The 26,442-nt window shown below is 37.8% G+C and overlaps 1 protein-coding gene across 4 annotated transcripts in view; it reads left to right on the forward strand.

The window, feature by feature from the left end:
• The window catches only part of CYTIP (cytohesin 1 interacting protein), a 77,420-nt gene extending 51,848 nt beyond the window's left edge, over positions 1-25,572 (forward strand). For all 4 annotated transcript variants that reach the window (XM_035007994.1, XM_035007996.1, XM_035007993.1 and 1 more), the window contains 7 exons: positions 1,668-1,717; positions 1,935-1,989; positions 6,167-6,269; positions 6,478-6,571; positions 9,434-9,503; positions 19,729-19,795; positions 22,380-25,572. In XM_035007994.1, the coding sequence (XP_034863885.1) occupies positions 1,668-1,717; positions 1,935-1,989; positions 6,167-6,269; positions 6,478-6,571; positions 9,434-9,503; positions 19,729-19,795; positions 22,380-22,837 (897 nt within the window). In that variant the 3' untranslated portion in view covers positions 22,838-25,572. The remainder of the gene's footprint in view (positions 1-1,667; positions 1,718-1,934; positions 1,990-6,166; positions 6,270-6,477; positions 6,572-9,433; positions 9,504-19,728; positions 19,796-22,379) is intronic.
• Positions 25,573-26,442: the final 870 nt, after the last annotated feature.

Here is a 26,442-nt window from a genome sequence, read left to right on the forward strand (position 1 = left end):
AGTAGATATGACCTACCTAAGTACCTTAAAATTGCAAATAAGAGTAAAAGCCAGGCAGATACAAATAATGAAAACAGATTAAGACAATGTGAGTACAGTATACTGGAGAGATGAGAATGCTTGGGAATGTCAAGTTTATCACTCTCCTCCATACGAAGGTGGCCCCATTGCATAGCTGAGTGGTCCCCGCCCATGTCTGTGGTAGGTAAGACAAATCAGGCTGAAACAAACCATACAAATTGTTGGAGGCCTTCTACAGTTAGTCCTTACAAATTGAAAATAAATAATACTTTTTAGCAAAACTAGAGACTCTTTTTTGGGGCTGAGCCTTCCTAGTGCAGTCTTCAGGATGATATAAATGGTCTGAGGTCCAGAACTGAAAAGACAAGGAATTACAAAATGTAATTAATTTACATCAAATCAATGAGAGAAGACCAGCTCCTCTTTACAGTAGCTTTATTGATCAATAGGTGAATTCTGAACTCTGAGCCATTCCAGAAAGTTTGTGAGAATGCTGGCATTTGCTACTTGGTAACTCAAATTCATTAACAGTGATACAGGCTTCTCTCCAAACAAATGCCTTAATAAGGATTTTTTTTGTGTGCAGTAATTACTTTTATGCGTTTTTATCCTGTTTTTCATGCTCTATTTGTCTTATTTGTATTTGTTTGGACTATGTATTGAGAGTATATATTTGTATGTGTTTGGACTATGTGTTCATCTCCTGACATTTTTTTAATGTACTCACTGATCGATGACAAGCATATCAGAGTGACAGTGAAACACCATGGTTTAGCTAGTACTGTAAGCTGACATTTTGGGTCCCTGGACCAAGACTTGAGAAAGGGTTAATTAACTTGTGTTAATTCCTAAAGGAATGAAATAAAAACACACACACTCACAGCAATCACCTGAAAAACAAGATGCTTCCTTTTGCTTATTTTTCCTACTTACAGGGGTAGAATATATCCTGGGAGTTTATGTCTATATGATCTTTTTCCAAAGCATGCAGGAGAGTGAAGGTGATAGTATTCATACGGTTTATACCATTTTGAGGTTCCTTTCCTTTCTTGGCTAGAAATCTCATTGCACTTTTCCAAAACTATTGCAAAGATAAATCATAAAACAGAATTGAGGTTTTGAGTCCCTGGTTTCACCTCAGTTGTATTTCTGTGTATGTGTTGGTTCTTTACAGATTATTATATCCTCCTAAAAACAGCAACACATTGAACTATTATAGTAAATACAGTCCTTTCATCAGTATCTCAAAAAACTATCAAGTATTTTATATGCCATTCTATGGGTGTTGTTTTCTTTGGATTTCCGTGTGATTATAAATTGCTCTGGTTAATCTTTCAGGGGCTCTTTTCAATACAGATTAGATATGACATTCTTTTTGGAAGCTTTGGAGTTTTGCCACATTACACGAACTCTTTTGCCACGGTGTATTATTATCTGAGCCTCTTTTTAGCTTTTTAATGCTCGAATGTTCCCTGTCCGGGCTCTCCTTTGCTACCAACAGAGAATGGAAATTACCACTTTTACGTAACGATTTCCCAGAGCTGGGCCGAAGAAGGTGATAAAGAACAAAGTCCTTTGTGATTTAGAACATTTTATAAATGTGTCTTAGGACCTTTTGATAACTGTGTGCTTGTTATATTTTTCAGCTTGCTTTGACAAGATCAAGTTCTTTAGGTGACTTTTCCTGGTCTCAAAGGTAAAGAGATTCATGAATTTTTTTGGTCTCCTAGCAGCATGCACTAACACACACACACACACACACGTGCACACCCACACCCACACAAACACACAGTCTTACAAATTACAGTTTACCTGAATGTCAGTCATCTGTAATTGTGATAGTTATTTCATGATAAGAATGTGCCAAATGTGATGCTTTGATCTTCATGCATATTTTTAATGTTTTATTACAGAAAGCTCATTACCGTGGAAAAGCAAGATAATGGAATGTTTGGATTTGAAATTCAGGTGGGCAGTTTTCAATTTTCCAGACTTTTAATGAAGAAAGTGGTGCTGGTAGTGTGATATTTGCAAGGCAAGGGTGAAGTCAGGATTAGAGAGTGATGAACACTGTGACTTTTATTCAATGTGCAGTGGTTTGTTTGGGGTAGTGTTTCAGTAGGCTAGGTACCATCAAGGAAAGAAAACATTGAAGCAGTTAAAATAAAACCCCTGAGACATGCTCAGCAACTTGCTCTTAGTTGCTTTAGTTTTCCTGTAAGTCTGAGACTGACCAGAAATACTTGATATCAGCCAGGTCTCAAATAAGAAAGTGAAATACTCTTTACAGATGTGCATTTTTATATATTTGCATTTCAGATGTGTTTTGCATAATCATTTTTATACTGTATATCAGATTTTAAATCTATACTTTGGTATTCAAGAAATACTTGAAAACATGCAGATTTGTGTGTATGGGACTGCATGTATTCATATATAACTCCTGTTACATTTTGAAATACTAAAGATATCATCTCAGATATAAAGAAGAAATTAGGACTTTTATCTTTTTTTTAAGGTTTATTTATTTTGAGAGATAGACAGAGAGCATGTGTGTGCATGAGCAGGGGGAAGGGCAGAGGGAGAGGGAGAGAGAATCCCAAGCAGACCATCCTGAGCATGGAGCCCCACGTGGAGCTCGATCTCACAACCCTAAGATCATGATCTGAGCTGAAACCAAGAGTCAGAGGCTTAATGGACTGAGCCCCCCAGGCGCCGCTGGACTTTTTTCTTAATGACAACATCTTATAATTATTATTTGAAACATTTTAGAAAAGTTGGATCTACTTGCATATTATCTCATGCTCTAGGAAATTTCTAAGAGTCTTTATAGGTTTCTATTTCTTTCTTTTTTTAAAATTTTTTATTGTTATGTTAATCACCATACATTACATCATTAGTTTTTGATGTAGTGTTCCATGATTCATTGTTTGCATGTAACACCCAGTGCTCCAGTCAATATGTGCCCTCTTTAATACCCATTACCAGGCTAATCCAACCTCCAACCCCCCTCCGCTCTAGAATCTTCAGTTTGTTTTTTAGAGTCCATCGTCTCTCATGGTTCTTCTCCCCCTCCGACTCCCCCCCTCCCATAGGTTTCTATTTCTAATAACCTAAGAATTTCATTTCTCATTTGCTGTCTGCTCTTCCATGGCCATATTTGTAAAGATGGTGAGTTAGGCCAAATGAAGTCTAATCCAATTAAGTCCAACAGTAATAGCTTAAGTATTATTGTTTTTTTTTCTTCCATCACACTTTTGCATTTCTTTTTTATGTCTTTTGCATAATCATACTTTTACACTGCACATCAGCTTTTAGGTCTTAGCTTTGGTGCTGCTTTTAGAAAAGTTTGGTGACCAAATATCAACCCCCATATTGGAAAGTCAGTGTGTATTTGAAGATTAGGAACAGGAAACTGCCAAGTAAAACATGCTTTCTGAATAAAGAAACAAAACAAAATGGAACTCTAGCTATAATGACTAGGGAGAAGGCTATAGGAGGAAGAAAGATACTTTCTACTTTCTGAATTATTCTACTTTTAAATTTGGTGAAATCTATAATTTTTCTATCAGGCTTTAGAAGCATAGTACTCTCACTTCTTCCCCATTCACACGAAACACTCCCTTTCTGTTGTGGAGACATGGTGCTTTTTGTGACTGCTTCTTTTTAAATGAGAATTACCCACAGGAGGTGTAGCAGTTGCTACTGGAAACAGGATCAATGACTACTCACTTACCCTATTTAGTGCAACAAATGGGGATCTTTTTTCTGGCTCTTCTATGATATAGGTCACTGTTTCCCCCGTGTTTCTCCCCCATACCATGAATGCCAACTCTACGTGAAGCAAGGGTCAAAACTATCAGTACTGGACAGCAGGCTACAGCACCTTGAACCTTTGTAGATCAACACGAGCCAAGGATTTCCCTTCTGAACTGCAGCCTGTTCCAGGGAAGTAGGAACCCATTCTCCTGCCGATTCCCATTTAGTGTATGCTTTCCATTGCCACCTCCACCCCCTAATCTATCCTTTAGCAGTAGTCACCAAATAGGGGAAATGCCCTGGGAACTTTTTGAAGACCAGATAGAGCCTCAGGTCCCCCTACTGTGTGCCCATTGTTAACGTGTATTTGGGGCCTGGTCTCCCGAGTGAAGGGCATGTTGGAAAAGAAACAAGTCCACCTCCTTTTTGGATTTCCACGGGTGCTAATTTTATACTGCTAGTGAGAATCATGCTGTATGGGAGCAAGACAAACGTTAGATTCATACATACTAAGGTCATGCTCTCTCAGTGCTGCCTTGTGGGGTTTTTAGGAGTTTCAAATGAAATAACACATCTTATAAAGTACTTAGTAACGTGCCCGGTATCAGTAGATCAGCCAATGGAAGGCGTTAGCATTAAAGTCACTGGGCCTGAGAGAGCATAGTGTGACTTTTGTATCTCTCAGAAATGCCGGGGATTATTTTGTCATTGGCTTCTAAAAATGGGACCTGGAAGACCGGGTGAGAGAGAGAAATATTTGACTATTTCCATCCATAACGTTGGGGCCTCTGCCTTTTCTTCTCTATCCCCAACCCACGTGTTTTACACTGGTTGCAAACATATATCCCGGCTGTGTAAATCAACACGTTTCCCCCTCACTGGACTCACTTTGGTCACTGTACCTGGAGAGTAGATGCTCACCGATAATAAAAATTGTTCTAACAGTGGTTTCCCAGAGGAATGACTGTTAGAGCTTTGGCCCATGTACCACATGAACCAGATCACCTTTCCATTCCTGGAAGGGTCCAGGCTCTAGCAAGAAGACTTCCCGGCAGAAAAGCTGTTAAAGAGGTCTCTGCCATAGATGGGAAGGATGTTAAATGATCTTTAAAAGGTCCCTTCTACATTTACCATACGGGGATTCTAAATGCCTCGCAGAGAGAATAGAAATTCCTTAGATATTAACAAAGTCAAGTTTCTAGGAGTTGCTTGCACGTGACTGACTTCTGGGTTCTGGAGCCTGTGTGTCCGTAAAGTAAGAAAGAATGAACATCAGACATTAACTTCTCCACAAGGAAGCTGTGCTGTAATGTGGTTTAACTTTAGGAATCAGATTACTTAACTCAGGTGCTGATTTTGATTCTAAATGGAACTAGGCTTCATAACTTAGATGTGTGAAAAATACAAATCTGTTTGTTATAGGTCATTGGGCCACTCTCTCTAGCAATATTTATGCAGTATTCTTGGTACAATTTGACACAAAAATAAAAACAAAAACAAAACCAAGCTGCTTTTGCCAAACTGAGGCGAGAGATGAAGCATAAGTTTTTCTAATTTGGTTGGGTGACTAATGAACCGATGCGTATTCAGGGCAGGCACAGCAGAGAGCACTTAGACAAGAAGGTGATCGCGTCGATTATAGTACTTTTGAAAAAATGCAGGGCAGATTGTCATTATTTGCAGAGCTCTGATTTAAAATAATTATTGTTGGCATATCTCCCTTCCTGGATGTGTACTGTTCCGTATGCTGCTGTAATGAGTGCTTTAGCTTGGGAGAACTACACAGAGATTTTTCTCTTTGCTTTTGGCTACTATTGTTATATCCCATTGGGAAATAAGAGACCTGATTTTTCTTAATAGATATGTAATAATGAGAGCATCAGGTGGTCTCTTAGGCTTGAACATACAAAATCTTAAAGCAGTCTTATTCCTACTTTCTCCCTCAAGCTGGGATTTTTTTTTTTTTTTTAAGATTTTACTTACTTATTTGAGAGAGAGAGAGAGGGAGAGAGCATGAGTGGGGGCGGAGGGAGCTGCAGGCAGAGGGAGAGGGAGAAGCAGGCTCCCTGCTGAGCAGGGAACCCACGGGGTTGGATCCCAGGACTCTGGGATCAGGACCAAAGCCGAAGGCAGATGCTTAACCGACTGAACCATTCCGGTGCACCCTCCCACCCCCCTCTTTTTTAATGGTTGGGGTTGGCTACAGATTGCATCATTGAATTTCCCGATTGGTATCTTTGATTCAGTTCATATTCAAGAAAGCCTTTCCAAATTGTTCTTTGTACTTACCTACTATACTGCTTAAGGTAATCAACACATTTTATTCTTTGACACATGGATTTTGAGGCTTTTGAGTAGTAATTATGTATCACTTTAATTTTTACAGACGTACAGGCTGCAGAACCAGAACCTGTGCTCCTCAGAGATGTGCACTCTGATTTGCAAAATCCAGGAGGACAGCCCAGCACACTATGCTGGCCTGCAAACTGGTAATTTGTAACTTTGCTTGTGTTAGGAATTCCTTAAATAGCAAGAAAAGAAAACTTTATGATGTCAAAGGTTGAGATATGATTGCTGCTGTGAATTTTCTTAGCTCCTTTATGTTGCTAAGGTTTGGGGCTTGTTTTTTTTTTTGCATGTCAGGAGGGATTATTTAAGCAACTATCTTAACAGCTCACTTTTCTTGGCATCTCCCAGGTGATGTCCTTGCAAATATCAATGGCGTGAACACGGAAGGCTTTACCCACAAACAAGTTGTTGACCTGATCAGATCGTCAGGCAACCTGTTAACGTAACTATCCATCTGCTTCCCGTCGGGGCTTCAAAAATGTTACCGTCTTTCATAATGCCTGTTGAGTGAATGAATAGGCTTTTTGTTCAGGACCGCAAGAAGGAAGGCAGTGCACCATAGCTTTGGGATTGGGTACAGACATTGTTTATCAGTTCCTTTTGTTTCTCAAGGTTTCCTCAAATTTGAACATACTGTCAACATCTGAAGTCAGAGGACATCAATAACTCAAATGTCTGTGTGGGAGGGATAGCATTTAGAAAATTTATTTTTTTTTATGTCAAATTCAATGAAACTGGCACATATTCTCTTTGGTCAGAGAGGAACTGGTCCCATTTCCATGGTTGATATAATCTTGTGGTTAGAACAAATGAAAGGTCAGAAGGGCTGAAGTTTTTCTCTTATACCACAAGCCAATTGTTTTTCTTTTCTAGTGTCCTATTTGGAAGGAAGAAAAAAGTCTGCTCAATCCTCTCTGCCCTGCAACACACACACTCAACACTTACTAATATTCCAGACTTACTAATGGGAGAGTGGCCTCCTCAACCAGAGATTTGACTGACCTTTCCACCATACCATCCTTAGAACCTAGTAAGACTTCAGTAATTAGTTGAAAGATGGAATTTGCTCAGTCATTTTAATGATATTTATTGAGCAAATATGTTTCCAGCTTTGCAATAGGCTTAGGAGAGACATAGACAAAGACTCTTATAGTGCTTTATTGATTGTGGGAGGAGATGGACAAGGAGAGCCTCCAAAAGAAGTAATTTTGATATTTCAATTATTGATAACTGCTGTTAAGAAAATAAAATAAGGAATGGGATAGAATACTGAGTAAGAGGACTGCTCTGTAGCTTAGGTGTTGAAAGAGATCTCTGAGGAGGGGAAATCTGAGCTGAGACTTAAAGAAAGAGAAGGGATGGTCATATGAACTCCTGGTGAAAGCATTTCATGCAAAGAGAGAGGTGTCTGAATTCTCAAAATGGACTTGGCATGTCCAAGAGATAGAGAGACAACCAGTGTGATGGGTGGTTGGTAGATTAGGGAGAGTATAAGAAGTAAAGGCAGGGAGTTTGCCAGGGGGCAGAGCATGGGTCTTATCAGGCTAAGTAGTTTAGGATTTATTCCGACCAAGTTGGGTCTTACATTACCTCCTTCATTCTTCACAGCTACCTTGTGAGGTTAGTTTTATTTCTATTTATAGATAAAGTGACTGAAGCTTAAATTAGGTGGAGTGAAGATCAATGATCTAGTAAGTGACTGGGCTAGGATTTGACCATCTGCTCTGGATGCCAGGATCCATTCTCTTCGGCTACCCCACAGCTGCTCATTGCAAGTTGCCAGTAGAAAATCCACGGGATGCTCTTCAGTGATTCTAGTCTAAAACTTCAAAGATGTTCTGGATGTGTGCGAGAGTAGTTTTAAAAGACGACTCCCGATGGTAGAGGACTTAGTCCAACTCTGTGGATCTTGTGAGTTCAGGGTAGAGGATCGGGGTGCTCTTTACTCCAGAGAAACTTGAATCTATGAGGTTGGAGCCATATAGAATCCAAGGGGGAAAGGTGGCAGTGAGAATCAGAAAGCTACGTTCCAAATGGGTGAAGTGGGCAGAATGCAGGGATATAATTAAGAAGTAATGGGTGGAGACAAATGGAGATCCAGAAATCAGGAAAATGAGAGACATCTGTCTAAACACTGAAGAGAACAACCAATGTATGCCTGTGGTTTTGCACATAGACACCTATTGCTTGGGCAGGTCAGATGGGCATTAAGAGTTCTGTTGAAACAGATTCATAGGATCCTCACTAATGCCCAGAGACGAGGCCACCCTAATGAGAAAGCAGACAACATCCTGGCTTGCATTACTATCTCATTATCTTGGGAATGATGCTATTAGAAATAGAGAAAAATAAGTCTTCATATTTAATGCTATTGTTTAACTATGACTTGAAAAATTTCTGCATCTGAATACAATAGTTACAGCTTACTTATCAGAAGGAATTTGAACCAATATTTTAAATACTTAGGTGTGTGACTCACACATGAAATTTGTTATCTTATTCAGATTGCTGACTTAGTAGTCAAAATACAGGTGTCAACATGAGCCCACAAAACAAATCAAATGAGTCAGGATAGAACAAGTCTTTTTATTTTTAGAAAGGCATTTGGTATAGGGAGAAATGGAACACCATTAAACTGATAATTCTAGGACTGAAGTTTATAAACTTAAAAGGTTCTGAGATGTGAGAGTCATATGAAGGCTATTATCTCATAGTGGTTCTGGCTCTGTTTTTTTTAGCTGAAAAATTAAGGCAATTTACAGAGGTACAGTTTCCTAGAATCCTGGGAAAGAAAGGACTTTTCCCTTTTCCAAGAAATGGCATGTCTATTCCACTGTTTGAAGATCCCTATTACATGTTTTATTGCTGGACACCTCATGCTTAGCATGGTGTCTAAAGTCTGGCACGTGGTAAATGCCCAATAAGCATTGACCAAATAAAATAGGTGATTCAGCCAGAGCCCATAAGAATGAATTCCAGTGGAGAACGATAGTCATTGTCATACAGTGGCGTCTATAAAATAAGCTACAGCTTACAAGTGAACCAATATCTTTTCTTTCAACCACCCTCTCGAGGGGATTTTTGTTCTTGTTTTTGTTTTTTTTCCCACTTCCTTTCCCTGAATAGTGTCAGAAGATTCAGCCTAGGTCCAGATACTTGAAGTGCCATGAGAATCATAATAACATTTATATTGCTTTTTTAAGTATAGTCTGTGCTCAAAGTGTAGTACTCCATAAGGATGGTACTTGTTTGAAAGGATCACTCATGCTGTTCTCCTCCCCCCTCCCTTTCTTTCTTAAAACAGGATAGAGACTCTTAATGGAACAATGATTCTCAAAAGAGCAGAGCTTGAAGCAAAGCTGCAAGTTTTAAAGGTAATTTAATTTAATACAGTGAGGCACATTTTTCATCCTTGAATGTGTGAGTGGTAGAATAAAAATCTATTTGAGGGATTGAAATAGCCCTTGAAGATGAAATGTCGTGATGAGTCTAAACTGCTGAATTATCAAGAGCCACACAATTACCTTTACAGGAATATTAAACTCCACAAACCAGTGCAAATCACTTTCTTCCTTCCTCCTTCTGTGTTTCTATGAGGCTCAGGAAGGCAACAGGAAGGCACATCACTTGAAGAACTTTTCACTAATGCACCTGTGATCTCTCTTGATTTACATTTTGTTCAGGGGATGGGGGAAACAAAGGAGGAGTTGCTGGTCTTTTCCTCATTTTTCCAAGTGCTGCATGTGTGCAGGAGGGCCTGGAAGCTTTGCTTTTCCACACTTGATCTTAGCCAAAAGGCTGAGAAGCGATAGCTTTGCTTTTCCATTGTCCTCTTCTGTGTCCTTCTGTTCTGCTTCATTCTTCCTACAAAAATCATCTCCCTCTGCTCCTGTGGCCGTCCTTGAATCTACTTTCATTGGCAAACACACAATCAGCTTTTAAGTGGGAAAAAAAAATAAAAGTTTCCAGGAGATAGTACACAATGCAGAGTTCAGAGAAAATTCCCTGGGATGGCTCTTTGAGGGTCTTGAAAATCTCAGTTTGCTAGACTGGTGAGGCTCTGCCAGGCCATGAAGTGCAGACCCTCATCCGTGTGCATTTGAGTCATGGTCCTGCAGACCGCACTGACCTCTTTCTCTCAGAGATCTCCCCTGCGTGGCAGTGAGGTGGCGGGTCTGAGCAGAGACCACATGGCTTACAGGCAGGTTGCTCACTTGCACTGTGTTTGGCAATAGCTGGCTTTTATGAATTTTCTTTATGAAGTATGTACTTCTTAATTACTGAGCCCATGACTGTAGAGGAGTTACTATGTTTATCTTTTATCTTGTATTCTCCCCCCCCATATCTAATTCATCAATGAACCCTGTTTCCTTCTGTGTTCACACTGGTTTTATACTCTTGTCATTTTACTTGTCGTTATGATATTTTGAATTAATTTGTATAATTCCTTGAAATATTCCTCTGTTCAGATTATGATAGGAATTGACATTTATAGAATAAATATCAATTGACATCTTTATGGTTTTCACCTTTCCTACTTCAAACACAGGCTCTTGACCTTTTAATTCAGGTCTTTTATGTACTTCAAAAACATTTTCTCATTTCTTCATACACTTTTATATAGCTTTTATTATATTTATTCTTAGGTGCCTTCTAAGTTTTCTTGTTATAATAAACATGATTTTTTAATTTTAAAAGATCTTTTAATTTGTTGCTATTGATTTTTGTGTAAATTTTCAACTCCGATAGTCTTGCTGAACTCTCTTTATTCCAATGTTTGTAGATTTTTTATATAGGCATAATATCATCTGCAGATACTGAAAGTTTTGCCCATTTGCCCTGGTTATTCAACTGTAGTTGAATAACCTTGAACAATGCAGGTTTGAACTGCATGGATCCACTTACATGCAGGGTTTTTTGTTTTTTGTTTTTTTATAAGTAAGATACAATATTGTAAATGTATTTTCTCTTCCTTGTGATTTGCTTGAAAACATTTTCCTTTCTCTAGCTTACTTTATTGTAGGAATACAGTGTATAATATACAAAATCTGTTCATCAACTATTGATGTTATCGGTAAGGCTTCCAGTCAACCCTAGGCTATATTAGTAGTTGAGTTTTTAGGGAGGCAAAGTTATATGTGGATTTTTGACTGTGCAGGGGTCAGCACCCCAACCCCTGTATTATTCAAGGGTCAATACATAATTTATTTTTCTTCTTTTACAACATTGGCTAGGACTCTTGTAAATAGTGATAATCTTTTAAAGGGAATGCCTCTAACATTTTATCATTAAGTTCTTGTATGGAATAAACAGTGATTCATAGTACAGTTAGGTTTTAAAACTGTCAAAACTTAATTTGTTTTTATAAAAAAGAGAGTATTAGTGAGGATCATTTTTTAAAGTAAACATGGCTTTTTTATCTTTTTGTAGAAAAAGGAAAAAAATGTACAAAATAAACTGGTGGTGTTAATTAAAACATAACCGAACAAATAGGTCTATATTTCATGGAATAAAGCCTTCTCCAGCAAAAAGCACATTTCATGTTTCTAAGCAATTTCTGCTCCTTCAGTGTTTTCTCTTGAAGTTTTAATATTCACACCTACCACTTTTTTTAAATGAAGTATACATTTTTCAATATACCCATCCTCTCCTAGAACACCATGAGGACCTTAACATATTTAAATGTTCATCTCAAGGAACCATCTTTCTTATTATTGCTTTACTTTGGAGAATTCTATCAATTTTTGGAATAAAAATTGTTGTTCTGAGGTAACACATAGGCTAATGTGTTGAATTGATGTGCTTGCTGTTTTCTCTTCCTTCCCTCTGGGTTTACTTTCTTTCTTGCTGTAGTACTTCCTTTAGCAAGGGTAAGTAGGGCTTTCATTGTCCAAACAAATCTTTCACTGCTAATGTTGAAGGAGAGTTTTGTTAGGTGATTAAATGATTCTCAGTTGATGTTTTGTCTCCTTAGTATTTTAAATGTATTGTGTCTTTGATATTTTGCTTATGTAAGAGCTCTTATTGTTTATCCTTTGTAGGTAATCTGCATTTTCTATATTTTCTTCCAAAAGTTTTAAAGTTTTTCCTTTTTACACTTAAGTCTGAATTCACCCAGAATTAATTTGTATATGTGGTATGAGATAGGATTCTAATTTTCTTTAATTTCCATATGAATACCCAGTTCTCCCAGTACCATTTCTTTTAGTCCTTCTTTTCCCCCCTGAAATGACTTGCAGTGAAGCCTTTATTTTTAAGCAAGTTTCATATATGCATGGATTTTGTTATAGGCTCCGTGTTCTGATCCATTGTTTCTCTCAAACTCAGTTATTATACCTTTGTAATAAATATTGATATCTGGTTGAACAAACCTTCCAGGTTATTCTTGGTTCTTCTGATCATCTATATAAATTTTAGAATGAGATTATCAAGTTCTATAAATAAACTTTGGACTTTTGATTGGTATTAAATTTTATGTAGATAGCTCAATTTGAAAAGACTTAACATTTCCATAGTTTTGAGTTTTCTTAGTGATAGATGATCTCACCATCTTTTTTTTTTTTTTTTGCCCATTCCCCCACTCCCTTCCCCTCCTGCAACCACCAGTTCTTCCTATTTATGGATCTGTTTCTGCTTTTTTGTTTGTTTGATTGTGGGTGTTTTTGCATTCCACATATAAGTGAAATCATATGGTATTTGTCTTTCTCTCTGACTTATTTCATTTAGCATAATACCGTCTAGGCCCATTCCTGTGGTCACAAATGACAAGATTTTATTCCTTTTTATGGTTGAATAATATTCCATTGTGTATGTATACCACATCTTTATCCCTTCCTCTATTGATGGATACTTAGGTTGCTTATATATCTTGGCTATTTTTTTAAATGCTACAATAAACTAGGAGTGCATATATCTTTTTAAGTTAGTGTTTCTGTTTTCTTTGGATAAATACTCAGTAGTGGAATTACTAGATCATATGGTGTTTCTACTTTTAATTTTTTGAGGAAACTCCATACTGTTTTCCACAGTGCTGCATAAATTTGCATTCCCACCAACAGTGCATGAGGGTTCTTTTTCTCCACATTCTTGCCAACACTTGTTATTTCTTGTTTTTGATATTAGCCATCCTGACAGGTATAAGGTGATATCTCATTGTGGTTGTGCTTTACATTTCCCCGATGATGAGTGATATTGAATGTCTTTTCATGTGTCTGTTGGCCATCTGGATGTCTTCTTTGGAAAAATGCCTATTTAGGTCCTCTACCCATTTTTAATGAGATTATGTGGGGTGTTTTGATGTTGAGTGGTGTAAGTTCTTTATATATTTTGGATATTAACCCTTTATTGGGTATCTCCTCCCGTTCAATAGGTTCCTTTTTTCTTCAGGGATGTGCAAAAGCTTTTAATTTTGTTGTAGTCCCATAGTTTATTTTTGCTTTTGTTTCCCTTGCCTGAGGAGACATATCCAAAAATATGTCCAGTGTCTAAGAGATTGCTGCCTATGTTTTCTTTTAGGAGTTTTATGGTTTCATGTCTCACACTTAGGTCTTTAATCCATTTTGAATTTATTTTTGTGTATGGTGTAAGAAAGTAGTCCAGTTTCATACTTTTGCATGTAGCTGTCCAGTATTCCCAATGAATGAAAAGACTGTTTTTCCCTCATTGTATGTTATTAACTCCTTTGTCATAGATTGATGATCCATATAAGTGTGGGTTTGTTTCTGAGCTCTCTATCCTATTCATTGATCTATGTATCTATTTTTGTGCCAGTACCATACTGTTTTGAATACTTTGGCTTTGAGTATATCTTGAAATCTGAGATTGTGATACTTCCAGTTTTGTTGTTCTTTCTCAAGATTGTTTGGCCATTTGGGGTCTTTTGTGGTTTCATACAAATTTTAAGATTATTTGTTCTAGTTCTGTAAAAAGTACTATTTGGATTTTGATAGAGATTACATTGACTCTGTAGATTGCTTTGGGTAGTATGGACTTTTTAATGATATTAATCCTTCCAAACCATGGACATGGGTATATCTTTCCATTTGTTTGTGTTGTCTTCAGTTTCTTTCATCAGTGTCTTCTATTTCTCCGAGTATAGGTCTTTCACCTCCTTGGGTAAAGTTATTCCTAGATATTTTATATTTTTTGATGCAATTATAAATGTGATTGTCTTCTTAATTTCTCTTTCTGCTACTTCATTATTAGTGTATAGAAATGCAATAGATTTCTGTATCTTAATTTTGTATCCTGCAAATTCACTAAGTTTATTTATTAGTTCTAATAGTTTTTTGGTGGACTCTTTAGGGTTTTCTATGCATAGTATCACATCATCTACAAAAATTGACAGTTTTACTTTTTCCTTAACCTATTTGGATTCCTTTTATTTCTTTTTCTTGGTTGACTGCTGTGGCTAGGACGTCTAGTACTATGCTGAGTAAAAGTGGTGAAAGTGGACATCCTTGTCTTCTTCCTGATCTTAGAGGAAAAGTTTTCATAATCTTAACCATTTTTAATTGTTTTTTATGTCTTTCAATAAAGTGTTATACTTTTATGCAGATAGATCCTATACATTTTTCACTAGATATATTCCTTTCTACTTACGATTTTTGTTCATATTATAGTTTCTTTATGAAAACAATAAGTGTTTTGATTGAGGTTGATGGGTAGATTTGTAAAACCAATTTTATGCTGTCATTCAAACTATATAATTCAAACTATTTCTAAACTATATAATTTCTAACAAATTATCTGTAGATTATTTTGGGTTTTCTGTGAAGATAATAACTGTTAAGGATGACATAAAGTTCTCTTTCTTCACTACACTGGGTAGGGCTTACTATACAGTGATGAATAGAAACTATAATAATAAGTATCCTTGTTTTGCTCTTGATTTTAAAGGGAATTTCCACTTTTTCCCATCAGGAATGAACTCTCTCTATGAATATACTTTTCAGATTTGGGATACTCCCTTCCATACTAAATTTTCTAGTAGTTTTTATAGTGCTTGTGTATTAAATTTTATCAAACACTTTTTTCTGTAAGCGCTATTCTCGCTTATTTATTTTAAAAATATCTGTCAATATGGTGAATGACATTTAAAGATTTTCTAATGTAGAACCACCCTTGCATTTCTAGAATAATCCAACCTGATCATAATTTATAATCATTTTTATATAAATATAGATTTGATTTGCTAAAATTTTCTGTAGGATATTTGAAAGTAACTTCATTTTATAGGTAGAATGGCCTGCAATTTTCTTTTCTCAAACTATCTTTCTTTAGTTTTTGGTATCATGTTTACTGGACTCTTAGCATGAGCTGGGGAGAATCTTCCCCTTTTTCTTCTCTGGTAGAATTCTTGTAGCTATCTGAATCATCTGGGCTTAGGGTTCTTTTTTGGTGGGAATACTTCTAAACTCTGTTTCAGTTTCTTTATTAATTATAAGATATCTCAGGCTTTCTGTTTTGTTTGTTTTGCTTGAGCCAGTTTTATTGAATTAATGTTTTTGTTAATAAATTTTTAAGATTTTCAAATTTATTGTATGTGTTGATAATGAAAATTCTGTTCCCATATTTTTCTTTTCTTCACAAAGATTATGTCCCCATTTTTATTTGTATTACTTTTTATGCCTTCTCTCTCTCGCTCTCTCTCTTTTTCTTGGTAATTCTATCTAGAGGATTTTCTATTCTTGAGTCTTTTCAAAAACCAGTATTTCAATTTGTGGCAATATTTTTTCTGTTTCTGGTTACTTTTAAGATGTTCTTTTGTCTTACTGATCTAAAGATACACTGAAATGTGATTAGGTCTAGATTCACTTCTAAACTTATACTGCTTAGAAATTGCAGTACCTTTTCAATCCAAGGACTTGTGAATTTCTTCAGTTTTGGAAAACTAACAGCTTGAGCTCTTTGAATATACCTTCTTCACCATTCCTTGAATTATCTTCTGGAATTCCTGTTAGACATATTTTTAGAGTCTTTTGATTTATTTTCCTTGCTTCCTAACCATTCTTTCATATTTTGTATCACTTTATCTTTTTTGTTATGTTCCTGTTGAGTTCTTCAGTAATGTCTTTATTCTGTATAGAATGAGTTGTTTCCATTGAGTTTTAAGAGTGAATTCAGATCGGGCGCCTGGGGTGGCTCAGTTGGTTAAGCGACTGCCTTCGGCTCAGGTCATGATCCTGGAGTCCCGGGATCGAGTCCCACATCAGGCTCCCTGCTTAGCAGGGAGTCTGCTTCTCCCTCTGACCCTCCTCCCTCTCATGCTCTCTGTCTCTCATTCTCTCTCTCGCAAATAAATAAAATCTTAAAAAAATAATAAATTAATTAATTAAAAAAAAGAGTGAATTCAGATCATTCTTTTTCATGTCTATCTGTTCTTGTTTTATTTCTTTGTTTCAGATTTCTTGTTCTGATCAACATTGATCTCATTTCTTCCTCTGAAGATTATAAATATTTTTGTTTTAAAGTCTTCTTTGGACACTGTTCTGTTTTCATTTTTTTTTTTTTTGAGAGAATCCATGCTGACCATCAATTTTGTTGTCTTTCATACCTTTTTTGAGTTTATATTGCTCACTTCCCATGCATAGTGGTCTTTCCCTTCCACTCAGTATTGTACTTGGGTTGCCTCCACCTTGCATTTTTTTTTCTTTTTAAAAGATTTTATTTATTTATTTGACAGAGAGAGACACAGCAAGAGAGGGAACACAAGCAGGGGGAATGGGAGAGGGAGAAGCAGGCCTCCCGCAGAGCAGGGAGCCCGATGTGGGGCTCGATCCCAAACCAGAGCCAGGTCCTTCCTCGAGGATTCGTGTGCTGTTTGGCTCAGGTCATAGGCTGCATTTATGTACTCCGACTCTCCAGGCATGAGTCCCACATGAGCCATAGACATCAGCAGCAGCTTTTCTCACCCTGCTTTTCATGGTAGTAGAGCTTAGCCAAGGTTCAAGGAAGAAACTTGTCTCTGACCTCTGTCTCAGATAAATAAGTGCATTTGAACTATATATTGCCACAGGATCCAAATTCCTAGCTACCTGTTTCTGCTTCTCCAGGTCCGACAGATCTTTGGGTTCATTCTTGCTTATCTTCTTGCATTTCTTTTCCTTTTCTAATCTTGAAAGTATGTGATTTCCAGTTCACCTCTTGAACCAGAAATGTCTGGATCTGACCTATAACCAGGGTCAAGTTGGCTCCCCCTTCACACAATGACATTTAATTTGTGTGTCCTATGTAATTATGCATTCATATTTCAAAGACTCCATGAGGCCACAAGCTCTTCCTTAGAAATGGTGGTCTTTTCTGAGTCATGTTTTCAAGGATTTCCTTTCTCATAACCTATGATTTAGATGTTTAACATGAAAACAGCACATCCACTGTGCTAGCTGGAGGAGCTACTTTTCAATCTAGCTCTGCTTTTTACTGGGTTGGTAGTCCTTGGGAAGTATTTTGCTACATTTCACCTTTATTTTCTAATCTGGAACTTTGTAGGAATGTTAGGAAAATTAAACAGCATGTTATCCATGAAAGCACTGTAAAAGTATTAAAGATGGAAATGTGTAGCTATATGTCTCATGTATATTGAAAACATTGGAAATATATCCAACTCAAAATATCCATCTGTGTAGTTGAGTTTTATTTCAGGAAGCCATTCTTTGATATATTCATTCAACCAATATTTACTGAGCAGCTGCTATGTACCAGGCTCTGAGCTAGGTACAATGAGATGATAGGGCCCGGTATGGTTAGATCTCCCACATGTTTTAATTTTCTTCTAATGGGGAGACATCTCATTTGTCTAAATATACAACTGTATTGTTAATAACAGGCAGAAACAGATTGTGAGGAAAACGGGGAAGCTGAGATAGAGACTAAAAACTCTTAGTCACTTTGGCACATCTGCTCTTTACACTGGTGTTTTCTTGGTTTAAGTGATGACGTACTTAAATGACTGGGCCAAGTCAACAGATTAGATATTTTAAAACCTTTATTTTCACAAAAATTAGCTATCTGGCACAGCATGACTTTGTATTTCTGTATAGTGAGTGCAACAATACAATCTCCTCTTCTCTCTGTATTTAGTTTTGACTGTCAACCTATACTTACGCTCCTCTCCTGGATTCTATTCTCTTGCAGGAGATAGACCCCTTTCAGAGAGAAGGAAGGGGTTAGATCCTTGTTAGTTCTGTGCTCTGTGGGTCCTTAACTCTGACCTTCATAGGACCACAGTTGACACAGATGAAAGGAGCTGTGGCCCGGATAGCCAAGCAATCTTGCAGCCATACTGACTATCCTATAGGGCAGAAGGAACGAGAAATTAACTGAGCCAGGCATCTTATGGCTTTGATTTAGTGCTTGCATATTATATAGGTAACCGTAAGGGTTGATGCTAAATGTTACTGTGATCAAGGCTTGGAAAATCCCGCCCAGTGATTGTTCAGCCCCCGAAATGAGGAACCAACCATTCTTCCCTTAAGCAGTTGATGACGTTCTTGTAATTTTATGATTTTCTTTTCCTTAAGCCTTCTCCTTCCAAATGTACTTTTTCCCCCTTTTCCTTTTTAGCCTGCATCTACCTTTCCCAGACTGCTTCTTGCAAAGGAGTGCTTGTTTCCAATGAGGCTGCCTTTCCTTGGGATTAAGTGTCCATAGGCAAAGCTGAGCTGTGCCTGCCTGCTGGGCCGCCATGGGGATCTGAGTGGGCAGGGAAAGGGGCAGGGCAAAGGCCAGAGGGCAGGAGGGAGAGTGAGCCTCTACCTGTCCTTGACAGATGGCCTCAGCCTGGTTGCTTTGTTTCTCATCACCTCAGCCCCTTTGAAGGATTGGGTCAGGCCTCATGAGCAGTCTTGACCGTGACAGCAACCACTTCGTTGCCACCCTGGGCCACTGCTTGCATGTGCTGCGCAGTAGAGGAAGGAAGCAGTTAAGAAGTCAGGGTGCTTAGCAGTGTTCTAAGTTTAGCCCTCCAAGGAAGCCTTTCAGACAGTCTGGCTTCCCCTTTTTGCTGTGACAAATACATAGGTGTACAGCAATAAACACAGCTTTAATGCCCCAGGCTTACAGAATGATGCTGTTTGCTGAACATTTACTAAGCTCTAGTCACTGTTCTGAACATTTTACATCTACTAACTCTCCTAATTCTGAGGAAAATCCCAGGGTTTCGATTCTGTTATTGCCTTCATCTTACACATGGGTGGGGTAGCGGGGAGAAGCCTGGAGTGTAACTCCTTCCCTCAACAGCTAGTAAATGGACACAAACCCAAACAATTGGGTTCTCTACTATTTTAATAAATAAATAAATAAATAAATAAATAAATAAATAAATAAATAAATGTCATGGTTTCTATTGTCTGTTGTTTCTATTGAAACGAAGTCATTGTTTCAACGTTTTGGCGCCACTAGATTATTTCTTGAGAAAGTAGTATTCCCAGTATCTCCCTTTTGTGTAAAAGATAATCTTTCCAATGAATGGGAGGGGTTGCTACTGCTAGAAAGAAAGGAAAAAAAGAAATTAATGACAAATCTCATCACCTAGAAGTAAATTGCTATCTTCACTGGGGATTCCCAATTATCAACACTTTTTTTTTTCTTTTTTATCAGCAAACCTTGAAGAAAAAATGGGTGGAGTTCAGATCGCTGCAGTTACAGGAACAGCGTCTGCTTCATGGTAAATGTGATTTCCTGTTCAGAAACCGCAGTAACATTCATCTTTTTGGTATTTCTGCCTCTAAGTTGTTGTAAGATTATCATCATTATAAGAAAAAATTGTCTAGCGTGGATCAAGAATACTAGTCTGTGTTTTTGGCATGACCTTTGGAGTGACCTTTGTTTTCGGAGGGTGAGTAGGTCAAGTCATATCCCCTCCATGTATATACCACATATACACATGAAAACATGCACACACTCCCACGTGTGCACACATTTACAAGAGGCACCTGGAGATTTTAGGAGAGCAGTAAGAGTGATAGATAGCTTGATTTTCCTACCACTACAGTAGATGAATTCAATTTCTGAGAACGTTTGTGGCTCAAGGGTTGTGTAGTTCTCAGAAATTACTGAGGCTGGAATGGGAGCATGTTTCTTGGGTAGAGATCCTGTCATTTGTTCATATTATACAAGTTACATGAGTGCAGAGAAATGCCTCTTCATGGCCTGCAAACCTAAGACAGAAATACCAATGATCATTCTAACAGTAAATGCATGGCTCTTGCTGTTGTGTGAATTCTGAAGGGAATGGTTGAGTTTAAAATTTGTTGATTTGGGGTCACCTGGGTCGATCAGTCAGTTGAGTGTCCAACTCTTGATCTTGGCTCAGGTCTTGATCTCAGGTCTCACGTCATGAGTTCGAGCCCCGTGTCAAGCTCCATGCTGGGTACGGAGCCTGCTTAAAAAAAAAATAAAAATTTGTTGATCTGACATTTGCTACGTGTCTGGTGTAGCCTAAGGAATGAACTTGTTTGTACAAATAATTCACTGAAACCACTAGCTATGTGGGTGTGAAATGTAGGTTATACCTTCTTAACACTGAGCTAAAGTCTCTATTTATAACCTAGAATGTTTGTTTCAAGTAATAATTTATTTACAGGAAAAAAAGATACATTTAATTCATAATTAAGCACTAATGTATGGCTTAGAGGTTTGTGTTTAAATTCTGTTTTTTTTTTAAATGAAACTTCTATATAAGTTACTTCTCTTTTGTATATTTTTAAATTAATATGCTAAAAAATTCTTAGTAGATTTTTGAGGGGTCTGAAGTTTCCTAGCCAGACAAAGGTATAAAATCCAGCCACTCCTGGATTTCTGTAGACCTGAGGGTGTTTGGGAAAACTTTTCCCCCATTTCTGGAACATTCTGGAGTGGAGATGGGGTTTGGCCTAATATATATAGGCAGTCCTGGGGTTCTATAGGAATAGCTTGTATAGACAAGGTCTTTAGTTCAAGATTAAGGGGAATGACTCTTCATTAAAGCCATTGTTGTACCCATTTTTTTGAGAGATTGAAGGAGTTCTGTAGTTTACTTTTCCTAGACGCAGAATAAATATACAGGGCATGAGATTCTTAATTGCTTTCCAATCAAAGGAATTCATCAACTCGTTGCCAGATGAAATAAGTAGGTTTTATTAGTAAAAAGGAAAGCATTCTGACTAGTCAGTGCAGAGCTGGCCGAATTTAACCTTGCAGATTAAGTGAAAAATCTGTCTCTTTTTGTATTGCTATTCAAGGACAAAGGAGAGCAACAATAGAGAAATAATCAGCACAAAGTAAAACCATTTCTGAGTGTGCAATGTTCTATTACTTTTCCTGAAGCAGAGTCACCTTCTAGACTGTCGTTCTCAGACTGGTATAACAAATAATTCCCTTCCTTTTAGTAGCATACCAGCCAGCTCAGATAGTACACAAGCATGTGGGGTAGGGACAGGATGTTGGTGTGCGATTAAAATTTGAGTTTGGGGAGCCCAGATATAGGTTATGAAAGGTTGATGAAAAAATTCAGCTAAGCAGATAAAACTCAACTTCCACAAATGAATTGTTATTTATTTGAGGACAGGGCTGTTTTCTGGGTATGGTACCATTCCAGAACATTTGAGTATTAAAGTATTCTAGGAAGAAGCATGGAATATTGAGGCTGGAAGATATCCTCTCTGTTTTAAACACCTTTGAATTCTCTATAATCAGCCTACGGGTGCAAGTTATATAACTGTGTTTCCCATACACTTCGAGTGATGTTATAATAATTTTATAATTATTTAAAAAATACAGTAACTGAAAATCAGAGGAACTTAATGGAGTAAGACGGCATTTTCTCAAGTATATTCTTTTTTTTTTTCCCAAGTATGTAGTTTAGAATGCAATTTCTGTGAGCACATTAATAGAAGGTTGCAGGGTCACTTCCGTTTAAGAAATGATACGTTTGGAGATTGACAAGTCACACTGGCATACTCTCAGAGGAGTTGACTGTTCTTATGTGAAGAATCTATTTACATTTATTTGATTTAGCATGACTATTTGTGACCGTGGAACAGTTTTACATGGAAGCCAGCCCATGAACAATGGTTTGGGAAACACCACTCTAAGGTTTTATCAAATGACCTCATAAAGAGTCATTTATTCATACGGGCGAAGCTCAGTGAAAAATATTCTTCACTTTTACTCTTTCTTTCCTGCACCGTTTAAAGAGAAATTTTGGTGTTTGCTTGTAGGGAGTGATACTCATATCCATTCCACAGTGGACTTTGTTTTCTGCCTTCCAGGTGACATAGGTAACTGCCCAAGTTTGGAAAACATGGACATAGATGAGTCGGTTTTGTTTGGAACTCTGCCGGGGCCAGGCCCAGCCCTCCTGGACCGGAATCGCCTATCCAGTGAGAGCAGCTGTCTGAGCTCCATGACGATGGACAGCGAGGACGGCTACCACACATGTGTGTCTGAGGACTCCAGCAGGGGAGGCTTCAGTCGACAGACGAGCACAGATGATGAGTGCTTTGTCCCCAAGGATGGGGACGATTTCCTGAAGAGGTCTTCTTCGAGGAGGAACCGGAGTGTTAGTACGGCCAGCAGTGGGTCCATGTCCCCCTTGTGGGAGGGCAACTTCTCAAACATGTTTGGGACCCTGCCCCGGAAAAGCAGAAGGGGAAGTGTCCGGAAACAGCTCTTAAAATTCATCCCTGGCCTTCACCGTGCAGTGGAAGAGGAAGAGAGTCGCTTTTGATGGGTTGTCCTGACCTTTCTTATTTCGTAAATATCTCTAGACTTGGTTAGACTAACTCCACCCAGCCTGGTGGGAAATTGCAGTTGGATTGCAAAACTGAAACCCCATACCATGACGATAGTGACCTTTATTTAAATTTTTGTATCATAAGGTTTGCTTCTTAAGTCATTTTTTGTAACCAGAAAAGCGCAGGTGATAAACAGAAAGTAGGGGAACTAGGTAATAAGTTGGATAAGATGACAAATTAAGCACATCCTTGCTTATCCTAATGCTGCCTGTGAAGACCAGGGTAATATTTATTTTCTAGATTGTGTGAGAATTGAGAACTTTTCAGTCAAGTGTAAATAAAAGAGTGATGGAATATAATTATTTGGGATACCTTCCGTAGGTTCACTGGTAGGTCATAAAACTTTGCTTAAGGTCAGTAGCCTCCAGGGAGGCTTAATAATAGGTCATTTTGAATGTTTCTGTTTCCATCTGTGAAGGATTATAAACAAAGAGGATCATCAGCTATTTTTCACATCCACAGCAACAATAAAGCAGGAAGTATGAGATACAATAAAGCAGGAAGTATAAGATTCAATATGAGGGTTTGGGATCCATGGGAACATGTTGTCTAAGATGGGTGCTGAGCAAGATTATGATAAGGGCTTTTTAATAGACAGCCTAAACAAAGTGGGTGAGAATGTCATTCTTACTTAATTCAATTTTTGTTCTGCCTAAACATTGATGGCAAGTCTAGAATTCTCAAGATCCTGCATACAGCTTTGTAAATTTTTTTTGGAGCAGATGTCTGAAATTTGAAAAATTAGAGCCAGGGAAAGGATTTTCCTCCTGTAGATTTTTTCACATTACTCCTCACTTTATGTTATATATTCCCAACAGTTATTGCCTCAGCACTCTTTTGCCTGTTGGTTATGTTGGTACCACATTACTTCTAGCCTTTCAATCACATTTTTATTCAGTACCCATTCCAGCCCATGATTTCTGTTCTGGTGATACAGCTGCTCATGACCTATATTCTAGAGTAGATAATGCAGACAATGTAATAAATAGTCCTTACTGATTTAAAGCTGTGTGTGTGTGTGTGTGTGTGTGTTTGGGAGAAATACAGACATTTGATAGGTGACTTTGAGTGTTACCACATTTAAATAAATTGAGTAAAGAATGAGTCATTTTGAGAAAAAAAAGGGGAGAGTAAGGAAGCTTGTAGGGTAAGAAATGAATATTAAAATAAAATATAAAAAGATTGCTAATTGCTACCTGCTGTCTTTTAATTATTTCAACTCCAAATTATCCAGTGCGCTCAGCTTTGGCATCATTCATATGAAAAGCAGGGTGAGGTGTTTTGAAGGAACAATAACAATGCTGTCTACCATTTACTGAATACCTAGCAGGTTAAAGATGCTTCCCGTTGATCCTAAAACAACCCTGTTAGGTGGGTGTTAACCATACATAAGGAGCAGGAGTTTGGAGAAGTTCCCACGGCCAGTGGCATGGCTGAAATTGGAAACCAGTTCTTTCCGACTCTGGCCTAGTCTCAGTCTCTCTAGATACTGTTTACTCTTTCGCGGGTTCTGTGTGGTCATCCCTACAGGACTTCCTCCCATCCCCCACCCCCCCACCCGTCGTGGAATACTTAAAACACACAATTGTAGATACTGCATGGATAAAAAATGTCTTTGGTTAATAAGGGAACAAACAGACATTTAGAATGACTCTTTCTCTTGGCCCCCACAAGCAAGTTTTCAAATACAGGCACATTAATAACTGCATGATTAACAATACATTTATTTTCAACAAAGCCTTGCAAGTCCAAGTTGTGATTGGACTGACACTGCTTATTTCCCATCTTAGACTAGAATTATCATGTTAAAAATCTGCTTCCGTGAACGCAACATATCTTGTTAATCCCATCTTGCCAAATCCAGGGGAAAGAAAGAATCACATTTATTTGAGGAAAGGTGACTTTAAATTCTTCTACAACATGATCAGGGTTTCGAAAACTTCCACAAGTCATCTGGGAAAGCAGATTATAGGTCATTTGCTTTTCTCATGGCTTGAAGTGTTAAATATAGTGTAATTCTTCCTCCTTACAGTAAATATCAAACTCAAAAAGGTGAAGGGAAGGGACAGAGCAAGTTTCACTGTAGTCTGAGGTAAGAAGCATTAGAGTCAAGAGTTTGAGATGTTCTGGAAAAAAAGAAAAGCAGTTTTTAACCAAAGTACAGGAAGGAAGGGTATGTCATGTTTTGTGTGTTCACAAGTTGTAAGAAAACTAGTTATTGTTAGTGGAAATGTGGGTAAATTTCTCACAGCACAGCTTTTCAGACTATCTGACCTCAGTGGGAGTTGAGAAGATTTCATTTCTCTAATCTTCTGGGGCACAATGACTCACTTTGATGTAACTTCCTGGGAAATGAATTGAAAAGTGAAGTGTTTTGTTTTTTGCTTACGCCCAAATTGTCAAATGTGTGATATTGGTGGATTTCATTAATTGACAATTGGCTATGAAAATGCACTTTTGTAGCATGGCATTGATAAACCAAATTCGAATCAAGCGTATTGAGAATTACTCTGTCCTGTGGCTGAAGGAACACCACCCACCATGTCCAACAGGTTGGTGCTCTACTTTTTGAAATGATCTTTTATTTGTCACTTTCTACTTTGCAGTACTTTTATGTCTTAGTTGCATGTACAAACAGTATTAAAAATCCTAGTTTGAACTGAAAAAATCAAACTTGGGTACAGTTTGTGTGTACTGATCATATAAGTATTTATGGATGTATATAATCTAAGTATAGTAAATAATACATAACAACTATATTGAACCCTTCAGATCACAAGATCATTGGTACTTTATATCCATTTCTTTACAGAAATATGGGCAATAAAAAAAGTTGATACCTTTCTGAAATAAAGAATACTATTTTTCAGTGTCAGATCTCTCTTCTCTCCCTTTCTCTCCCTCTGCCCCATCTCTCTATCTCTCAGTCTCTATCTCTTTACCTACTTATCTTAAATGAAATGATAGTTTTCAAGGCAGATTTTTTAAAAAATCTGGGGCGATATCTTGATACCTCCTCTTTGAGGTTTTTATTTATTTATTTATTTTTAAAATTTAATTTAATTTTATTATGTTAGTCAAAAAGGCATGACCTATTTAATTGAGGCTTTGCACTTGTATTAGTTTTCTGATGCTTAACAAATTACTACATACTTAGAGGTTTAAAACACATTTATTACCTCAAAGTTTCTGTGGGTGAGGTGTCTGGGCAAATCTTAGCTGGGTCTGCTCAGGGACTCATGAGGCTGCAGTCAAGGCATCACCCAGCGTTGAACTCTCCCCTGGAGGCTTGCCTGGGGAACGATACGCTACCAAGCTCCCTCAGGTTGTGATCAGAATTATTTCCTTGTGCCATAGGATTCGTGGCAGCTTGCTTAGTAAAAGCCAGTAATGGAAAGAGAGAGGCTGCAAGCAAGACAGTCTTAAATAATGCAATGTAAACAAACTGACGGTTGCTGGAGTGGGGGGTGGGGTGGGAGAGATGGGTGACTGGGTGATAGACACTGGGGTGGGTATGTGCTCTGGTAAGCGCTGTGAA

Source organism: Mirounga leonina, unplaced genomic scaffold, assembly GCF_011800145.1.
Source record: "Mirounga leonina isolate KUSES-001 unplaced genomic scaffold, KU_Mleo_1.0 Mir_151, whole genome shotgun sequence".
In the NCBI taxonomy this organism is placed as follows: domain Eukaryota; kingdom Metazoa; phylum Chordata; class Mammalia; order Carnivora; family Phocidae; genus Mirounga; species Mirounga leonina.